This window comes from Carcharhinus amblyrhynchos, chromosome 13 (assembly GCF_965287045.1).
Source record: "Carcharhinus amblyrhynchos chromosome 13, sCarAmb.v2.hapA, whole genome shotgun sequence".
NCBI classification, from domain to species: domain Eukaryota; kingdom Metazoa; phylum Chordata; class Chondrichthyes; order Carcharhiniformes; family Carcharhinidae; genus Carcharhinus; species Carcharhinus amblyrhynchos.
In genome coordinates this window covers 26,096,143-26,116,582 of record NC_137336.1, presented here as the reverse complement: position 1 = coordinate 26,116,582, position 20,440 = coordinate 26,096,143, and the positions used below count along the sequence as shown (strand labels likewise).

General features: G+C 41.8%; 1 protein-coding gene across 4 annotated transcripts in view; it reads right to left on the bottom strand.

The window, feature by feature from the left end:
* fnip1 (folliculin interacting protein 1) overlaps positions 1-20,440 on the bottom strand; it is a 104,856-nt gene that overhangs the window by 11,566 nt on the left and 72,850 nt on the right. For all 4 annotated transcript variants that reach the window (XM_080201416.1, XM_080201419.1, XM_080201417.1 and 1 more), the window contains 5 exons: positions 19,962-20,163; positions 17,406-17,488; positions 14,480-14,626; positions 7,850-8,019; positions 3,219-4,551 (listed from right to left, as the gene is read on the bottom strand). In XM_080201416.1, coding sequence (XP_080057542.1) covers positions 3,219-4,551; positions 7,850-8,019; positions 14,480-14,626; positions 17,406-17,488; positions 19,962-20,163 — 1,935 coding nt within the window. The remainder of the gene's footprint in view (positions 1-3,218; positions 4,552-7,849; positions 8,020-14,479; positions 14,627-17,405; positions 17,489-19,961; positions 20,164-20,440) is intronic.

The following is a 20,440-nucleotide window of genomic DNA, read 5'->3' as shown; positions in this document are numbered from 1 at the left end:
AATAATATGGAAAAAAGTAAATTATCCATTTTAGAAGAGAAAACGAAAATACATTGTGTTTCTTAAATGATGGGACGGTGGGAAGTATTGATGTCCAAAGGGACCCGGTGTCCCTGTTCATGAGTCATTGAAAGCTAATCTGTATATACAGAAAGCAATTGTGAAGGCAAATGGTTTGCTGACCTTAGTATGAACAAATGAATTAGAAAGTATAGACCATTCGGTCCCTCAAGCCTGCTCCACCATTCAATAAGATCAGGGCTGATCTGATTATGCCTCAACACCACATCCTTATCCCTAAAACTTTTGACTTCTTTGTTAGGCAGAAATCTATCTACTTCTGCTGTAAAAATATGCAATAGGCCCCTGCGGCAAGAAGCACAGGCGGCGGTGGTGGAGGGGAGATGAGGGAAAGGTGCTGCCGCAAATGTCCCTGGGGCAATCTGTTTGAAGACCCCTCTGGTGGCAGGAACACGAAGGAACCTGCTGCTGCCACTTAAGGTGCAGCAGGCAGTGGGAGTACCCATCATGCCATGCCACATTGTGGGGGCAGTGGCCTCTCGCTGACCAGTATCAAGATGGCACTGTCAGCTGCCAACTACAACGTGCTATGGATCAACTTGCAGGTGAACCAGGCGGTGGGTACTGGTGTCTCAGGCTCCTTCAGAATCAACTGGCAGCACCTGAAGGGCCAGGACCACCGTCACCATCCCAACCCCCAGTGCTCAGGAGTGCAGCTGGCCCTAGAGCCAAGGTGAGGAAGAAACTGGGAGGAGGCGCCAGAGGAAGGAGGAAAATCACGGTAGTGAATCCAGAGACTGAGTGGGCGGCTCTGGAAAGCAGGCAAGGCAGTGCCAGGGGGTAATCCAGACACTGGGCAGGAAGGTAAGGAAGAGGACACAGCAACAAAGGAGGGAACAATTGGGTAGCAAATGGGCAAAATGGTGAAGGAGGAAAAATAAAGATATGGAACGACTCTGCCTCTTGTGATCAGTTTCAAGAGGATTTAAGTACAGGGATAAATAAGTCTTGTTGTAATTGTATAGAGCCTTGGAGCATTGTATACAATTTTGGTCTTAGAGGCAATGCAACGAAGACTCACCAGGCTGATCCTGGGACAGTGGAATTATCTTATGAGGAAATTGAGCAGACTGGGCCTATAATCTCAAGATAAAAGCAAATTACTGTGGATGCTGGAATCTGAAACCAAAAAGAGAAAAACGCTGGAAAATCTTAAGCTTTGACAAAGGATCATCTGGACTCGAAACGTCAGCTCTTTTCTCTCCTTACAGATGCTGCCAGACCTGCTGAGATTTTCCAGCGTTTGGTCTATACTCTCTAGAGTTTTAAAGAATGAGAAGGAATCTCACCGAAACAAACAAAATTCTTACAGGGTTTGACAGGGTAGGAGCAGTGGGTTGTATCCCCTGGCCAGGGAAGAGTCTAGGACCAGAGGACACAGTCTCACTCTAAAAGGTTAGGCCATCTTAGACTGAACTGAGGAGAAATTTCTTCAACTGTAGGGTAGTGAATTTTTAGAATTCTTTACTCCAGAGGGCTGTGGAAGCTCAGTCATTGTGAATGTTCAAGGTCGAGGTTGATACATTTCTGGATATTAAACACATCAAGGGATATGGACAGAATAGTGTGGGAAAAATGGCACACTATTCCGTATCTCTTGATGTGTTTAATATCCAGATGATTTGCACCACAGGGAAAACGGCATTGAGCTAGAGGATTAGCCATGATCTAGCTGAATGTTACGAGCAGGCTCAAGGGGTCAAATGGCTTCCTCCTGCTCCCATTTCCTCTGTCCCTAAATTAGTTAGCGTAGTGGGGAACACTGTGCCAATATTAAATGATACACCTGGAATTTTGAGCAATGAGATATCCAATAAACATTTGTTTTCAGAAAGTAAACCAAGTTCTGTACTTAAGAGTTTCCTATAATTAGAGCACACTACATGTCTCATACTTCAGAATCACAGAGAATAAGTTTTTCACCATTAAAGTGCAGCAAAATAAATCCCAGAATCATTTGTCCAAATTACATGACTTCAATAAAATTGCAAAGATCTGAGTTGGTGGTGGGAACTAGCACTTGGAAATGGAAAGGGAAAACTACAAACAGAATATGTCAAATTTCTGTATTAGAATCCCTACTGCGCAAGGAGGGTATTCGCCCATCGAATCTGTATTGACAACAATCCCACCAGTCATATCTCCATAACTCCATGTAGTTATCCTGCTAGTCCCAACACTAAGGGGCAATTTTTAGCATAGCCAATCAACCTAACCTGCACGTCTTTGGACTGTGGGAGGAAACACCAGGGAAGAACCCACCCAGACACGGGGAGAATGTGCAGACTCTACACAGACAGTGACCAAAGGCCAGAATTGAACCTGGGTCCCTGGCACTGTGAAGCGGCATTGCTAACCTCCGTGCTGCCCGTTGTGCAGAATATAGTTCGAAGTACCAAAATTACTTGTGTTCAACTCTTGAAATCTGTACAGGATGTTTGTACATTTGCCTCTACTTCAAGGCAAAAAAAAATTGAAGTATAAGCTGATGTCGTTCTACAATACTGTGTTACTTAGCACACACGGCAGTATTTGTGGGGAGAAACAAAGTTACAGGTCTGTGATCTTCCATTTGAACTGGCAGCAGTTCCAAAAGGTCACATACCTGAAACATTAATGTTTCTCTCTCCACAGATACTGCTAGACCTGCTGCATATTTCCACCATTTCTGTTTTTATCTTAGCTTTCCAGCAGCTGTAGCATTTCAGTTTTTAATGTTGCTTAACACTGATAATAAGTGATCCTTTTCTGTATTTCAACTCATCCACAGCTGTTCTATGACTGCACCTCACCTGTTTCTGACATCTGATGAAACAAAAGCCACAGACAGTGCAATTTATACCACGATTCATTCACTGGCACCTGCCATCATTTTTATGCTGAAAAGTGGAGAAGATGTGCACATTCCAGCAGGGGAGTTACTGAACGGCAGTCAGGAGCAGGATCCCTGGCTAATTATCCCCTCCAGCATCTTTGCTGATTCCAAATTCTCTTCGAGGCAAACCAAGCTGAAGTTAAAGATCGACAAATCTGATTTGTCTACACGGCTCTATATTGCCCACATGCCACAAAACATGTATCCCTAAATTTACTGCAAGATTTTCTTACTAAACGTAACAGAAATATTGTGTCCTTACCCTGGGAAAGGTAGCTCCATCTGTTCCGGCCAGTCATCCTGCTCTGTGCTGTAGTAACTATGTCTGGACAACTCGTGAGTTGCATCTTCGTTCTCACTGTCACCCAAAGCACTGTCTGAGCTCTCGTTTCGGGGGATGTCCCATTCAACTCCAAAAGGTGCTTTTTTCTGAAGACGGTCTACTTCCCCACAGGGGTCATCAATAGAGACCTTGTCTCTACAGTCCTGCTCAGCAGAACTGAGTATATGTGAATCTAAATCCATTCCATACACCTTACAAGTGCACATGCAATTGTTCACACTCAAGTCACGTTGCTGTTCATTATCCTGAACGCTAGGTCCTATTTTTGAAATAACTGGTTGCCCAACGTTTTGCTGATCTTCTTTAGGAAGATCATCGATAGTCTTTGTTTCTATTAAATTATCCTCAGTAAAATACTCATCAAAAAGGCTCATGCTTCCTTCATGTGTAGACTTCCATTTATAACTGTGTGTATTGGATAATGGATCCTCTATCCTATTAGTTTTGCTTTGGTCCAGAGTTATAGGCAGAGCCTCGTCTGTTTGTGTTCTTTTCAGCTCCTCAATACCTTTCTGTAGTGCCTCCTGGACCTCATTTCTCTTGGCTTCTGTATCAGAGTCAGGCGACAGTGAGAAGCCAATCTGAAAAGTGACTTTTTGCATTGCATTCAGACTGTTGTTATGGAGATGATTTGCACTACAGGGTACAGAAGCAGACAGCTGTTTATCAGGAGGCAGTTTCTCGATCACCGGCTCTACAATAGCAGATTTGACAGACAGCACTGTTTCAGTCTTAGCTTTCTGAAGGCAGCTTGTGCTTTCCTTGTACTGCCTGATGGTATCTTCTCCGCTGAGAGCTGCAAGGTTTGTGCTATAACTACTCAGACTGCTGTTGGTTTTCCAAAACTTCCTGTGACATCGCATGAATTCTTCTTGCCTGGTGACATCATTCTGGTCTTTAGCTGGGTGAAGTGGACACTTCTCACTCCGACAGACACTTGCAGCACTGTCCCGCGAGAAGGAGTTCTGATTTTGCAATATGGTTGGAAAGAATGAACTTTTATTCCTGTGCAGCGTAACCACAACATATTCCGACTCTTCCACCTCTCCTTTCTCCAGGGATGTGGTCATTACTGATTCATTCACTTCAGCTTCACCATCGCCTTCCACCACCAGCTGGGTTTCCTGCAGCTCAGAGCACCGGATGAAGTACGTGAGGAAATGAAGGAGTCGCTGAACCAATTCCTGTCGTTTACCAATTACCACTGTCCGGGCTAATCTTACTGGAGATCCTATAGCACCATGTAGATCAACTATCAGAAAAATAAATAATTAAAATCAGAAGGACATTTTTGACAAGAAGTTATTTTGGAAGAGTGGGCGGGGGAGACAAGTAATGGAGCAGATGTTTTATTTGGGATAAATAAATTTCAATGTCTGAAAACTAAGCTTTATTTTTCCACTTCAAGCACAGGGCCCTTAGGTTTACTGTGAGCCAGATGCGAGGTAAAATTTGCTTTGCTTTTCAATAATCCAATTTTCCTCTTCCAACCTGTATTCAAATATCCCCATTACACCACTATGAATTTTCCTTTTCTCCTTATAGTCTCCAGTCAAGTAGAACTCCAACAGATTGAATAATTAAGTGCCAAATTATGGACACTTTTGCTCTATGAATGCAAGGTTATGAAGCACAAGATTTATCAATCCTATTTGACAGGGGTTTACCACGAGCAGAAATTTCATCCCAACCTGACCTATTTGCATCCAAGTCCCAGGAGTGGATGGAAGTTTATGCTCGTAGCAATTATTCCCTCTTCAATACTGTTAAAATATCTTTGTAAGGTTCATTTGTGTATTTAGGTCACAATTCAAAGAAACACTGGTACATCAAAGGAAAAAAAGGCTTTAAAAAAAAACAAAACTCCAGTTAGTTTCTACTGAGGGCAACTCTCGTGTATAACATAACGCATATACAACAATTAATTCAAACCAGGACTGAGACCAATTGCAAAATATTATCCATATGTATACAACTTAATTTTATGGTCAATGATCAAAACTAGAATTATATAAATAATGGGCTAATTAAGTAGTTAACATGCAATGAGATACAACCAGAATCTTCTTTCGATGGCAAGGGCTTCACAATTAAGTCAGAGGCATTACATCAATAAATTTTAGCAATTAAAGATGCACATTAAATATTATTTACTAGCTCATAATCTAATTTCAGTATTGTTAAATTAAGTAAAGGCATTTTATGTTCCATGACATCCTTGATAATGGCTGGATGATGAGAACTATTCAATAAAATTGAAAATCCTTTCATCATGAGGTGTGAAGAAAAAAGTGAAGCAGCCACACAGATCATAGAAATGGAGAAGTAGCCACATTGGGGTATTAACAACTCATGTTTCCAATTTTATATTTGACTATTCATTCTTTAAAAAAGATAATGGTTTAGAGTTTCCACTTTTATTGTAAATCAGAAAACGGCAGCCAAAATCTGCCCAGAACTGCACTGGTTAGACAGCACATTTCAACTTCTTGTGAAAATACATTTTCATAATCATAACCATCAAACTTTGCACAGACCTGTGCAATAGAACAAAACCCTTGTCTTTCAATTAAAATAATAAGGCAGTAAACTGGTGCAGTTTTATTAATATAACTGGAAATAATCTCACTCAAAAATAAACATTGTTAATAGTGTGTCCAGTCCTCCACCAGTGAGCAAGCTGATTAAAAAAAATCACTGAAAACAATTTAATTATTGAACCATTTAATTGTTTCATTATATAATCAGTTTCTTAGTACATTAAATATGCTATTTATTTGGAAAAGCTTTTAAAATGTGCTCTTTACTGTCAACATATCTCAGAAAATGGAGTCAATTTGAAGAAACTTTGAGTCAACGTAATTCACAGAATCTCACAATTTCAGCTGGAGTTGTTGCAGTTTTATAAACAAGGCCTGATTTGGGTGAATTACGTTAATATTGTTAGAAATAGGAGATGGTAGAGGATGTAGGACCCTTCGTGTTTGCTTCACAACTCAGTTCAGCAAGATCTTGGCTGATCTTTGAGCTCAACTTCTCTTCCCCATCCTATTTTCATTTCCACATTTTCCTTCACACCATCAATCTTAACAATTTAATTCTTGAATCTACTAAAAAACTGAGCAGAGACCTCTGGGGTAGAGAATTCCAATGACTCACAATCCTCAGCAAAGGCATTTCCCATCCTAGTCTTATATGGATAATTATGTCCAACTCTGTTCTGTAGAAGGGTCATATGGATTCAAACTTTAACTGTTTTGCTGTCCACAGATGCTGCCAAGCCTCAGGTTTAAGTAGCATTTTCTGTTTTTATTTCATGTCTAACCTCTAATATTTTTAGCCTATGACCAATTTGTTTAAGCGCATGGGTAGTTTAAATAATTTTGAGTTTTAACTTACAAGGGGATGACTTGTTCGTAGTTTATGTGGGAACTCACAGGCTACTGCATTGCTGTGTAGCTTGGAGAGAATGTCCTCTCTCCTAAACCTCTTACCCCATGATTACAAGAGTCTCCAGCCACAGGGAAGAGCTTCTCTGCACCCAAGAAGCTCCTTCCAGTCAAGCCTTCTAAGAATTTAAAGAGATTAGCTCACATCCTTCTAAATTCCAGAGAACATAAATCCATTCTACTTGCTCTATCCTCAAACAACAACAACCCCCCCTCAAGAATCATAGTGAAGCTTTGCTGAACCACCTCCAAGGCAAGTATATCATTCTTTAGGTAAGGAGATCAAAACAGTATTGTCAGAGGGTCTCACCAAATCCAAGATAAATGTTAAGAATTCTTTATGGTCATATTCCAACCCCTCTCCATTAAAGCCTAACTAACATTGCATTTACCTTCAGAATTGTTTCCTGTACTTGCATGTTTATATTTCTGTGATGTGTGTACTAGGACACCTAAATGCCTGTGTAACAATATTTATTGCCTCCTACTAAACGTTTTTAAAAAAAATTTTGCTTTTCCATTCTACCTATCAAATGGATAACTTCATAATTCCCCACATCATACATCATTCGCCACTTGCTTGCCCAATCACTTCACCTGCCTATGTCTCTTTGCAGACTGTGTGCTCCTCACAGCTTACTGTCCAACCTAAATTTGTATTGTCACCAAAGTTGGATTTGTTACGTTTGTTATTGATTTAAACTGTAATTAGTGAGGACTGAGCGCTGAGCTTTGCAGAAGCCAATATCTTGAACCAACAGAAAATATTGCAGAGATCCTGAGCACAAAATGGTCTTAACTTGTGCATAAATCCCCTGATCTTTAGCGCTGGCTCAGTAACGTCACCCAGGCTGCATTGTGTTACAACATTTGTTTGCCACATTACAACCCCTTAGCTACACTGTCAAGTCAATACATCTTAAGAAGTATTTAATTGACTGTATATGCACTTTGAAACATCCTGCAGTTGTGATAGGCACTACATTAAACTAAGTATTTATAATGTTGAATTAACTAGTGGAAATGCAAACTCAAGCCCAATTTACTCACATCCCCCAATTACACTACATTTGCAGATATACTTTATGGAGCAGGACTTACCTAACTGGGCCCAAAGCGGGTTATATGGGTTTGATTTTGATAGCATATCCACACTTCGAGAGGAATGTTTTTCCAAGAAAATCTTAATAGGTGGCTGACCATTGGGCATTACTGTTGGGACCCAGGCAAGATGATTCGTGAGGACAGCAGTAATGAGGGCTGGCAGAAACCTGGTTAAAGACAAGATAAACATTTGAGCAATTCGGACAAATCACATTCATCAATTCTACTTCAAAGTGGGGTCAGTACATTTTTTGTCTTGGAGCAAGGAGGTATGGCACACCTGAGGAACAAATGATGGCATTACATCAGCAGGAGACAGGAAGTTCAAACCCCAATTCACCAAGTTCCCCATTTTACTCAAGGGCACTACGGTCTCAAGATCACCTATAATTACTTGCACGCTGTTGAGCAAGCCACTCAGGTCAAACTACTACAAGAAAACTATAATAAAAAAAGGTGGACCACCTGTCTCAACCAAGGCAACGGATTCAGACAAGACAAGGCCACACCCAGCTTCATCAATGTCATCCACAGATCTGTGCCAGCATTAGGAAAGCTGCCCAATAGATTAATCAGTCTGACAGCCACACTTTCAGAATCACACCTTTCAATCAACACCATGGACACTTTCAGAACATCCCTGCGTATGTCCTGTTTCACTGGTAAGATTCACTAGAAGTGGCAGTGGCACAATGTTATGCAGTCTGGAGCGAGTGGCTCTGATATTCCTTACCACTGACTCCAGGCCTCATGAAGTCTCATGGCATCACGCAAAATTTGCAAGGAGATACCCTAATAATTAACACCTATTGCAATCTCACAGCAAATAAAATCAATGCTCCTTCATGTTGAATACCACTTGGAGGAAGCACTGAAGGTGACAAAATCACAGTGTTCTGGGCGAGGAGAGGGGTGGCCTAGTGCACCATTATTGACTTAGTTGCTTGACTCAAAGGATGCATCTGCCAGACTTGGCCTGTGACAGTGAGAACATCAAGAGGGAAGTACCTCCTTGGCCTCAGCCACAGCTGCATCTGTCCATGACAGCATTGTTAGGAATGACCTCAGCAGGGTCCTTATGGAGATAAGGTCCCGTATTCACATTCAGGATACCTTCCATTGCGCTTTGTGACAACGTATTCCGTTGTGCTGAGATAAACGCAGAACACACTGAGCAAATCAAAACTGGGCATCCATGAGATGGCATCAGCAGAATTGTATTCAACCATAATCTGTCACCACATGGTCTGGAACGCCCTTCATTCTTTCATCACCAGCAAGCCAGGGGATCATCGCCTTGTTCAATGAGGACCATAGACAAGTATGCTAGAAGCAGCAGCAAGCATATTTAAACATGAGCTGCCAACCTAATGAAGACACAATACAGGACATGCATGTAAACAGCAGAAGCAGCATGCCTCTAGACAGAGCTAAGCAACCCACAACTAGCAGATCAAATCAAAGATCTGCAGTCATGTCACACCTAATCATGAATAGTGATGGGATAACTGAAACAAACAACAGGAGTCATTATCTCCATTAACACCCCCATCCTCAAATGGTAGAAGAATCCAGAGTACATGAATGAAAAGACAAAGCATCTTCAGCCACTGTCAAATGGTGGCCCACCTTGGCGAACCCAAGGCCCCCAGCATCACAGATACCAGTCAGAGCAATTTACATTGACTCATTTAAAGCACAGAGGAGGCCTTTTGACTTAAATCCAGGCAATTTGCTTCACTTCAGGTGATATCAAGAAATGGCCAAAGGCACATAGTTACATTAAAGGATATTGGTCCCGACAACATCCCAATGTCAGTGTTGAAAGTACGTTTCAGAGCTGGTTGTGCCTCAGGCCAAGCTGTTCAGGCACAATTACAACACTGGAATCTTCCTGGCAAAGTGGCAAATTGACAAGGTATGTCCTGTACACAAAAAGCAGAAGAAATTCAATCTAACTAATCGTTATTCCATCAGTACATAGGATTGAAAGAACATTGGACTTCGGAGTAAAAGGAAGTCATTTGGCCCTTTGAACTTGCTTGCCATTCAATAAAATCATGGCTGATCCAGCTGTGGATCTCAACTCGACTTTCCTGACTATTCCCCACAACTTTCAACTTCCTTGTCTATCAAAAATCTATCCAAAATAGCCTCAAATTAATTCAGCTCCCAGTGCTTCCTGGGAAGGAACTAACGATCCTCAGAGAAAGAATTTACCCTCATCTCTGCCTTAAAAGGGAGACTTCTTATTCTTAAGTTGTGTAGCTTAGTTCTAGTCTCCCCGCCTAGTGGAAAGATCCTCCAGTTATCTACCCTATCAAGCCCCCTCAGGATTTTGTATGTTTCAGTAAGACCACTTTTCATTCTCCTAAACTCCAATGGAGGTAGGCCCAATCTGTTCCCTCTTTCTTCGTATGATGTGCCTTTAATTCCAGGAATTAGTCGAGTAAACTTTCTGGATGGACCCAGGTCGAGTCACTGTCTGTGTGGCGCCTGTACGTTCTCCGTGCCTGCGTGGGTTTCCTCCCATAATTTGAAAGACGTGCTGGTTAGGTGCACTGGCCATGCGAAATTCTCCTTCAGTGTATCTAAACAGGTGCTAGAGTGGCAACTAGGGGATTTGCACAGTCATTTCATTGCGGTGTTAATGTCAACCTACTTGTGACACTAATAAATAAACTTTAAAAACTTATCACCGACAGAGTGATGGAAAGGACTGCCAACAGTATTATCAAGCAACACTGAACTCACCAATGCTCAGGTTTTGGTTCCAATGGACCACTTGGCTCCTGATTCAATTACAGTCTTGGTCCAAACGTAGACAAGATCATTTAATTTCAGGGGTGTGGTGAAAGCAACTGCCTGCGACATCAGGGAGCATCAAGTGGGGCATCAAGGCATCATAGCAAAATTGAAATCAGTGAGAATTGGGAGAAAGCTCTCCATTAGCTGAATTCATATCTAGCGCAACAGGAAATAGTTCTGGTTGTTCGAGTCTAATCATCTCAAGCCCTAGACATTGTTACTTGCACAAGTTCCTCAAGGTAGTGTCCGAGGCACAACCATCTTCAGCTGCTTTGTCAACGATCTTTCCTTCAACATAAGGCCAGGCATGGGAACATTTGGTGGTGATTGTAGTGTTCCTGCTAATCAACTTCTGAGGGATTGAAACAGTCTGTGACCAGCAAGATCTGAACAACACCTGGGCATGGGCTCAAAAATCACAAAGATTTATGCCACACAAGGTCTGTCAATGACCATCGCAAAGAACAAAGAGTTTAACAATCATCCCTCAATATGCAACAGCATTTGTAGAATCCCACATCATTCTTAGTCACTGTGGATCAGAAACATAACTGTGCCAGCCACATAAAATTCTGCAGCTAATGGGTCACGAGAGACACATCTCCTGACTCCGAAAGCCTTTCCACCATTTGCAATGTACAAGTCAGGAGTGTGATGGAATGCTCTTCACCTGCCTGTTTTCAAAGCTGCACTTATACAAGAAGCTTAACATTCAGGACAAAGCTATCTGTCTGACTGATCCACATGCTACCAACAACAGTTTGGCTGCTGTGTTTACTATCTTCAAGATGCAATGCAGCAACACTCCAAGGCTTCTTTAATAGCAACTTCCACATGTGACCTCTAGCAAGGACCAAGTGCACTGAATCACCTCCCTGGTGATTCTGGCAGACCATTATGAATTGGAAATGTATTCCTGTACCTGAGTTATGGGTCAAAATCCTGGAACTACCTTCCTAAACAGAAATATGAGAGCACCTTCACTACATAAACAGCAGCAGTTGAAGAAGGGCACTCATTACCACCTTCTCAAGGGCAATTAGGGATGGATAGAAAACAGTGGCCTTGACAGCAACACCCACGTCACACAAATGAAGTCAACTTTCTGCTCAAATATCTGCAAAAACAGGGTCAGCTGTGCAAATTAAATTGACAGATCAAGGAAGAAATTTTAATTCTTGCATAGTGACACTAAATCACCAATTACAGAAACAAAATATTTGAATTATCAGCATGTAATGTTCACCCAGACAAACATCAATCTGAAGACTTTATGGACCACCTGGGATCCTGTCACGCACTCTAGTTTGAAAACCAACTCTCCAAGGAGTCACTCCCACATGAAGAAGTCCGTGTGCTCACCAACAAGAAGGAAGACTTCTTTCTGGGTTGTTGGAAGCCTCTATCTTGAAAAGAGGTCACCTTTCCAGGTGCTGGAAATCAAGTTCTTCCTCTCTTTTAACCCAAAAGATGGCAAGGGGGACAGGGTGGGTAGACGAGAGAGGAGAGGGGAATTGCGGTCATCATCAAGTTAGCAAAAATCAGTTGATACATAACACAATGAAGCAAAGAGAATAATCATTCATGTTTATTACAGAACTGTACTTCTGGGCATCGATAATAAACACCAGAAGATTCAAATTAATCCTTACATATCTCAGAATTGTTAGCACAGGAGTCCATTCTGCATCATATCTGCGCTGATTCTCCAAACAAGCTATTCACTCAGTGCCATTTTCCCTCTTCTCCCTGCAACCTTGCACATTCCACCTTTCCAGAAAATGGTTCGATTTCCTTCAGAATGCTTCAGTTGAATCTGCCTCTACCACAATCCCAGGCATTGCATTCTAGACCTTAACCACTTGCCATGTGAAGAAGCTATCCCTCGCGTCACTTTCGCTTCTTTTATCTATTATTTGAAATCTTGCCCGCTCCTTCTCATGAGTACCTCTATCAAGTCTCCTCTCAGCTTTCTTTTGTCCAAGTGTAACAGTCCCAATTTTTAAGTCTATCTTCAGAACTGAAGTTCCTCACCCCTGGAATTATTCTTGTGAACCCTGTGATGAGTCTGCAAACCTAGCTGGCTCTGAGGAATCCAGGGCACTTTCATAGCAAGGGGTGAGCAAGTGAAAATTAAAATGTTTGTTTTTCTTCTCTTTTGCCTCCTTGCAGCCAGAAAAGGAGACAAGCGCAAGGATGCTTCTAACTCTCGTCAGGTATATAAAAGGCAAAATACCCATGGGGGTTGTGTTGGCAACAAAACAAGAATCTTCTCTTTTGAGCTAAAGAGAGAACAGTTAAGATTTTTACTTTCTCTCTCATGAATTTTCCTGCTTTATCCTTTGGTCGAAAAGGGGAAATAGGCAAGTGATTAACTCTTGGGCCTTTGTAAGTGCAATTCTACACTTCACCACTGGATGGTGCACAAGGGGCATTGGACTGCAGCCTCTTTGCCTGCTGAGAATTATCTGGCCCCCACTTTGTGCTTCCTCCATGACTGCACCATTTTATAATGAAGTGCAGTAGGGTTTCTGCCCACTATTGTTTTGTGCATACTGATAAAGCATTGGTTGCTTTAAAAGCAAAATTGAAGGTTCCTCCAAGCAAATAAATAATGAGGCAAAGCAAAAGTCAGGAGAGAGAAATAAAATCTGACCAAAAATATTGACAACACCAGGTTTTAGTCCAACCGATTTATTTGATAATAGACTCACAAGCTTTCGGGTTAGTCCCTTCGTCAGGTGAATGGAGAGTTCTGGCCTCAGACAGAGCATATAAAGCACAGACTGTTTAGAGTTTACTGATTAGAATGCGAATCCTTACGCCGAACCTGCTGTTCAAGACCTGAAGTGGCTGATAATGTGAGTGGAAGGAGCACTGATCACAGGTTACAGAGATGTATATTGTCTCCAGACAGTACAGTAAGTGAGGTTTTGCAAATCCAGGCAAGTCACGGGGGTTACAGATAGTGCGACATGAACCCAAGATCCCTGTTGAGACCGTCCTCATGTGTGCGGAACTTGGCTATCAGTCTCTGTTCAGCGACTCTGCGCTGTCGTGTGTCGTGAAGGCCGCCTTGGAGAATGCTTACCCGAAGGTCAGAGGCTGAATGCTCGTGACCACTGAAGTGTTCGCCAACAGGAAGGGAACAGGGCGGCCTTCACGACACATGACAGCGCAGAGTCGCTGAACAGAGACTGATAGCCAAGTTCCGCACACATGAGGACGGTCTCAACAGGGATCTTGGGTTCATGTCGCACTATCTATAAAGCCCGTGACTTGCCTGGGTTTGCAAAACCTCACTTACTGTACTGTCTGGAGACAATACACATCTCTGTAACCTGTGATCAGTGCTCCTTCCACTCACATTGTCAGCCACTTCAGGTCTTGAACAGCAGGTTAGGTGTAAGGATTCGCATTCTAATCAGTAATCTCTAAACTGTCTGTGCTTTATATGCTCTGTCTGAGGCCAGAACTCTCCATTCACCTGACGAAGGGACTAACCCGAAAGCTTGTGAGTCTATTATCAAATAAATCGGTTGGACTAAAACCTGGTGTTGTCAGACTTTTTACTGTGTTTACGCCAGTCCAACGCTGGCATACCCACATCAAAAATATTGAAGCAGCTGATGGATTAATGATGTCAATTGCTTTTTTTTTGCAAACATTACATAAAATAACTCTAAATAAAACTTTTGGAAATACGCAGCGGATCAACTGGCATCTATCTGTGGAGAAATGTTTCAAACTGATAGGGCTTCACCAGGACATGTTTTACTCATCTCCTTCCCAGCTTGTGAACAGTCTCAAGTACTCAACTGGTTCTTTGATGTTTGGTCCATCAGTAAAGCAAATTCCTTCATGAACTGCTGGCAAAGCAGGTTTTTCTCAGGTGTTCCAGACATCATGGTTAACCAGACTGGCTCTGCAATCCTTGGCATCGTGTAAAGATTATATATCACAGTCCTAATTTCGAGAAGGGGGGGGGGGGGGAAAGGAAGGAAGGAAAAGGGAAAAAAGTCAAGTTTTTTTGGAAACCAAGCACAACAATTTTTCTTTGAAAAATACAGAAATTGCGTGTCAATGAAACAATACGTGTTACGTTTCCTCGTATTAGCCATCGGTCTGAAAACAAAGATAAAAAGGAAAATAGGCTTCTTCACACCCGTTTGCTTTAATCGGCATCACAAACCAATAATCACATCCCATCAACATTTAAATGATTGGCTATACCAGGCACGAGATGGTCGTGCCAATTACAGAATTTTTTTTAAAATGAAAAATGATCTAAAGATAGGCCTTGGTGATTATTGATGGCCCTCTGATTGTTTCCTTTGGCAGCTTGTTCCAGGGTGGAACACCCCTGGAGTCAGTTAACATGAGCTGTTACTGCACCATATCTTCTAATATTACCCAAGTATACAATATATTAGAAGTATCTGTTGTGCTTAGAAAGCTGATCATATTTCATAGCAAGCAGCGTACAACCTGCTATTCTTAAAACAGTCCCTGATATAAGCTGCAACTGATATATGTTCCCCTGACAGTTATCAAATTCCACTGGCCCTGGGCCAGCAGACATGTGACGGGTAGAATGGAAACATGGTTCTCAAGCATTTTAAGTCTTTTATCCAAAAAACAATATTCTGGAAAAAAAAAAGTCAGCACAGCTGCTGCAATTCTCTTAAGCTGTTTCAAAATGAAAAACACATAATAAATTTCTCCCGTTGACAAACATAATAACATAACAGCATTAAAGGAAGTGAAAGGATCTGCCACTTAACTGTAAATCTCTTTTGCTACAGTAGCCTGTCCCAATGACAAGGTACTGCCTCTGAACAAAAGACCCAGATATTATTTTTTTCTTCTAAATGCAGCTCATGCAGGTCTCACAAGAAATCTTTCCAGTTAAAAAAGCTTGTGGGCACTTGTAAAGAATTGCAGCAATTCATTCCTGGTCATGCTATTTATAGTCAAGGTAATAACAGACATGTGGGACCTCAGTAGGCTGTGACAGTGGTAAGGTAACCTCTGACTGAAGGACAAAACCCTGAGAACCCTCAATCACAGTGGTTAGCACTGCTGCCTCACAGCACCAGAGACCTGGGTTCAATTCCTAGCCCTGGCCACTGTCAGTGCAGAGTCTGCACATTCTCCCCGTGTCTGCATGGGTCTCCTCTGGGTATTCCGGTTTCCTTCCACAGTCTGAAAGAAGTGCATTGACCTGAACAGGCACCAGAGTGTGGCAACTACTTGGATTTCACAGTACCTTCATTGCAGTATTAACATAAGCCTTACTTGTGACAAATAAATAAACTTTATTTTTAAGTACCTCATTCAATGCTGTTTAAGGACATTCCATTGAAGGTCCATGCATGATGAATCCTCTGAGGAATTCTTCAGAAGCTGCTAATGGCTATGTCATGATCATTTTTCCTGAAGATGTTTTTTTTAAATCCCAAGGACTGCGTTCATAGTTGGTCTGTAGCCATTAAATCCAACTTGATTTAGCTTCTATCATAGAATCCCTACAGTGCAGAAGAAGGCTATTCAGCCCACCCAGTCTGCACTGACAACAATCCCAGCCAGGCCTTATCCCCATAACCCCATATATTTATCCTGCTAATCCTCCTGACACTAAGGGGCAATTTAGCACGGCTAACCTTTGGAGTGTGGGAGGAAACCCATGCAGAGAATGTGCAAACTCCATACTGACAGTGACCAGAAGCTGGAATTGAACCTGGGTCCCTGACATGTAATCAGCAACTACAAAATGACAGTTACAAAACCTGGCAGTAGCTGACCTGGATGGCAAATCAGATGCAATCCAAGAAATTGTTAAAGGGGTACAGAATGCAAAGTGTAAGAGGGGACATTAACTTTAAATAAACAAAACACGACTGTTTTATAGCCCAGAAATTCTTCACGGGAAAAGCAACATTATGCTTGAGCAATTTCGTTATTGGATTCAGTTTACCAGCATCCACGAGGCAAAACATCAGAATTCGTCATCATGTCTTTCACAATTTACAGTGTGCATTTTATCTATATAACAGTTTTTGTTTTAGCAGATAAACACAGTGGTGGCACAGTGGTTAGCACTGCTGCCTCAGTGCCAGGGATCCGGGTTCAGTTCTGGCCTCAGCTCACTGTTTGTGTGGAATTTGCACATTCTCCCCATGTCTGCATGAGTTTCCTCCAGGTGCTCCGGTTTCCTCCCACAGTCCAAAGATGTGCAAGTTAAGTTGATTGGCCATGCTAAATTAACCCTAGTGTCAAGGCGATTAGCAGGGTAAATATATGGGATTATGAGAATAGGGCCTGGGAGGGATTGTGTTCGGTGCAGACTCGATGGGCCAAATGGCCTCCTTCTGCATGTAGGGTTGCTATGCATGCTAGGTGTGAACTATTACACCTTCAATGTAAGCATTCTTACGTGGAATATTTCAGCACTGCTGTGATTGTTTTGGCTACATGCTAAAATAAAACATTGATTTGATGAATTATCATGGTGTGTCATACTGGTATATTGCCATTAGATGACTAAAGTAAGCAGACATGCAATTTACAAAAAATAAGAAGTCAAGAGGTCAAAGAAGAGGGCAATCAAGAATCAAAAATTTTTAGCATTACCAGTCATTTTACAGCCAATTACAACGTGATCCCAAAAATCTGCAAAGCTTTCTTAAACAAAGTGACTTAAAAGACATATTTCCACTGTATATAAAAGTATCAAAATATTCACCTGAATTCATTTAAAGCCTCTATGATTCTACTGTTGCCCAGAACACGATTTGTCTCAGAAATTCTAGTTTTCATTTTCATTGCCTAAAAGGAAGAATACAAAGTGTGTTCAGTAGGTGTACCCAAACATGCTAAAATTCCTGTTCAAAATACATAGGGAAGGTTATAGCCTTAATTGTGATTATTAGGGATGAGCAAATCTTACTTTACATGGTCTTTATTGATTTTCTACGTAGGGATTTCCACAACTCCTGAGAAGCTAAAGGGCAAAGGAATACATCCCCAAGTTTTGTATTTTAACCAGATCTAAGGTGTATGAAAGAATAAGGTGTTAAGTAACAAAAGTGACTACACTTAGTTCATTACTGGCGAAGCTTCTTAGGATGTTTGAGACATGGTAAAGCACTATGGAACTGTTCTTCCTTGAAGTGGAGCAACACTCAACAATCGCTTGTTCAAAGCTTTCAGCAACATGTTGGAATGCATTATTAAGATGACTGGGGAATATGTTCCAGCCATTTCCGTGAAACTTGTGGCGCTAACTTTGGTAGATAATATTTTATTGATGGTGGATTTAAAGTGTGAGTTCACCACTTCAGCCTGTATACTCCAGGAACATATTGAGAAGTGACAAAGGACATCTTGATCTGTGTGCCCTTCTCTAATGCAAGGCAAATTTTTGATGCAAGAGACAAGTCCAAACAGTCCGTCCCTAGTGTTCAGAATTCTTTGGTGTGAAATGCAAGAGCTCTCTCTGCCTTGTACAAAAAGATCCAGGACAAAGACATGAAAGCAGTTGAGAAGCAAAGGCCTCTGGCCTTTCAAGTACCATGGAGAGGGGCATGGCAAGTGTAGCTCTTTGCCAAAGACATTTGTACCTAGGTAGCTGCTCGAAGGCAGGTAAGAGAGTACTCTGGGCTTAATAAATACAACGACAGTCTCAGAGGTATACAGTCAGCTGCCACTGGAGTTACACAACTCCATATGGTGTAAAAAAAATTCAACAGGATGGGGTTACTGGGCTCAAGCCAGGTCCAGGAGTAAAGTGACAGTGTGTTTGTGCCACGTTTCTCCATGTTGTTCTGGAAGAGCTTGAATTTTTGCTGCTCCTTCAGCAAGGTTTCAAACCCAAAGAGTGAGTTTTCTAATGAGTAATCAGCGGCAATCCTCTGGGAGGAAAGTGGGGCATAAAATTTGTGTCTTTGAGTTACATTGGCTCAGAGGTGATACGTCTGCTAATGGTAATTAGAAACTGGCTACAAAATTGTAATTCCATTTTGAACCAGCAAATTAATTGTCCACCAAGGCATGCTTGATATGATGAGTCAGTCTGGTAAATGGGAACCAGGTGAAGTAAACCTCTTACTGAAGATTAGGGTCACACTCACATTACCCCAAATAGGCAGTTGTCTTGTCTGGCAGGAAGCTTTTCAGTTCTATGTTAGAATGGCAAGTATAATTTTAGCTGATTAAAATTCTGCACTATCCCTGTACACACTTGGGAATCCTTAAGATTTCAGTTCTGCCAACCCAGGCCTAAGATGTACAGACATGGGTAAAAAAAAAGGGTGCCTCGACTGGGAGTATGTGTGCAAAACAGAAACTTGACCATTGTAGATTTATTAGTAGCTGACAATGGTGATAAGTCTCTGTATGTGGTAACAGCTGGCTGACTAAGGGTGTAATAAAATCAGTAAAGCTCATGTTGGAATGGAGTAGGCAAGTACATGTCCAAGATTCTTTACACAGTGAGTTGAATTCAGCTGCTTCTGGCAGAGATATTCATACTTCTTGTTCCAATCAGACTGCTCACCTGTTCTGGCATAGGGTGGCACAGTGTTACAGTGGTTAGCAGAGTTATTTCACAACGCCAGGGACCTGGGTTCGATTCCTGGCTTGGATCACTGTCTTGCAGAATCTGCATGTTCACCCAGTGCCTGGATGGGTTTCCTCCGGGCGCTGTAGTTTTCTCCCACAGTGCGAAAGATGTGCTGGTTAGATAGATTGGCCGTGCTAAAATTCTCCCTTAGCGTACCTGAACAGGCCAGGTGGCAGAGCTTAGCGACAAGGGGATTTTCACAGTAATTTCATTAAGCTTACTTGTGACACCAATAAATAAACTGTAAAGCAGCCATTTCAGAGCGAGAACAGCTAAGGCATTAGGAACATATTGTCTGATTGTTCTCAATTGGGGTGTAATACACTATAAAGGCAGATCTAGAAGTGGGGAACAGTGCAAACGGTGATTTATAACCTACTCTCCCTACCCACACCATCTTTATTTCACTAGGGACTTAACACTTGATAGAACTATGGAAAGAAATTACTTTCACTAGAACACAGCTTCAGTACCATGCTACACATTTTATACTGGAGATTTTTTTTCCTAATAACAACAAAGGTTCTCTTTTTCACAGGAGATACATGCTTAAAAAAAATTCCCAGCACATTATCCATTACGGAGGCAAACAGAACCAGCCAGGGGCAGTCAGCAAATGACTCAGACGAAACCATACAGCATCACTTCCCGATTAGCAGAAGGAGGAAGCGCGAGTACCTGCTCGATAGCGAATTTCAGCCTGTTCACATGACTCTCAAAGAGAGGAAAATGAGCAAAGAAGAACTCGTGAAACTTGGTATTCTCTTCCTCATCTTGTGACAGCGAAAATATGATGCCAATAGCAATCTTCTTTTTTCGAACGATGGAGGGGTTTGAACTGCAGCTTTCATCGGACATATTAAAGCTCTCCTCAACGGACCTGAAAATCCAGAGAGCTCAGTGAGCATTCGAACAAACATTTGAAGTAACATGTGCAGAAAAGCTTCACTGAACATCAACAGCTCAAGGTGAAACACGGCTACGTAAAATAACTTAATTTTGCAAAATCTTTTGTGGCAAAAGGCAGCAAAACTGCTTTAGGATAGCAGCTGGCACTGTCTTAGTGCTATTCTAGTTAAAATCTTAGCTTTTCTGCTTCACGGAATCACACGTTAGCCGATGTGCAGAGAAGCACAGGAAAATGCAGAAGATATGCA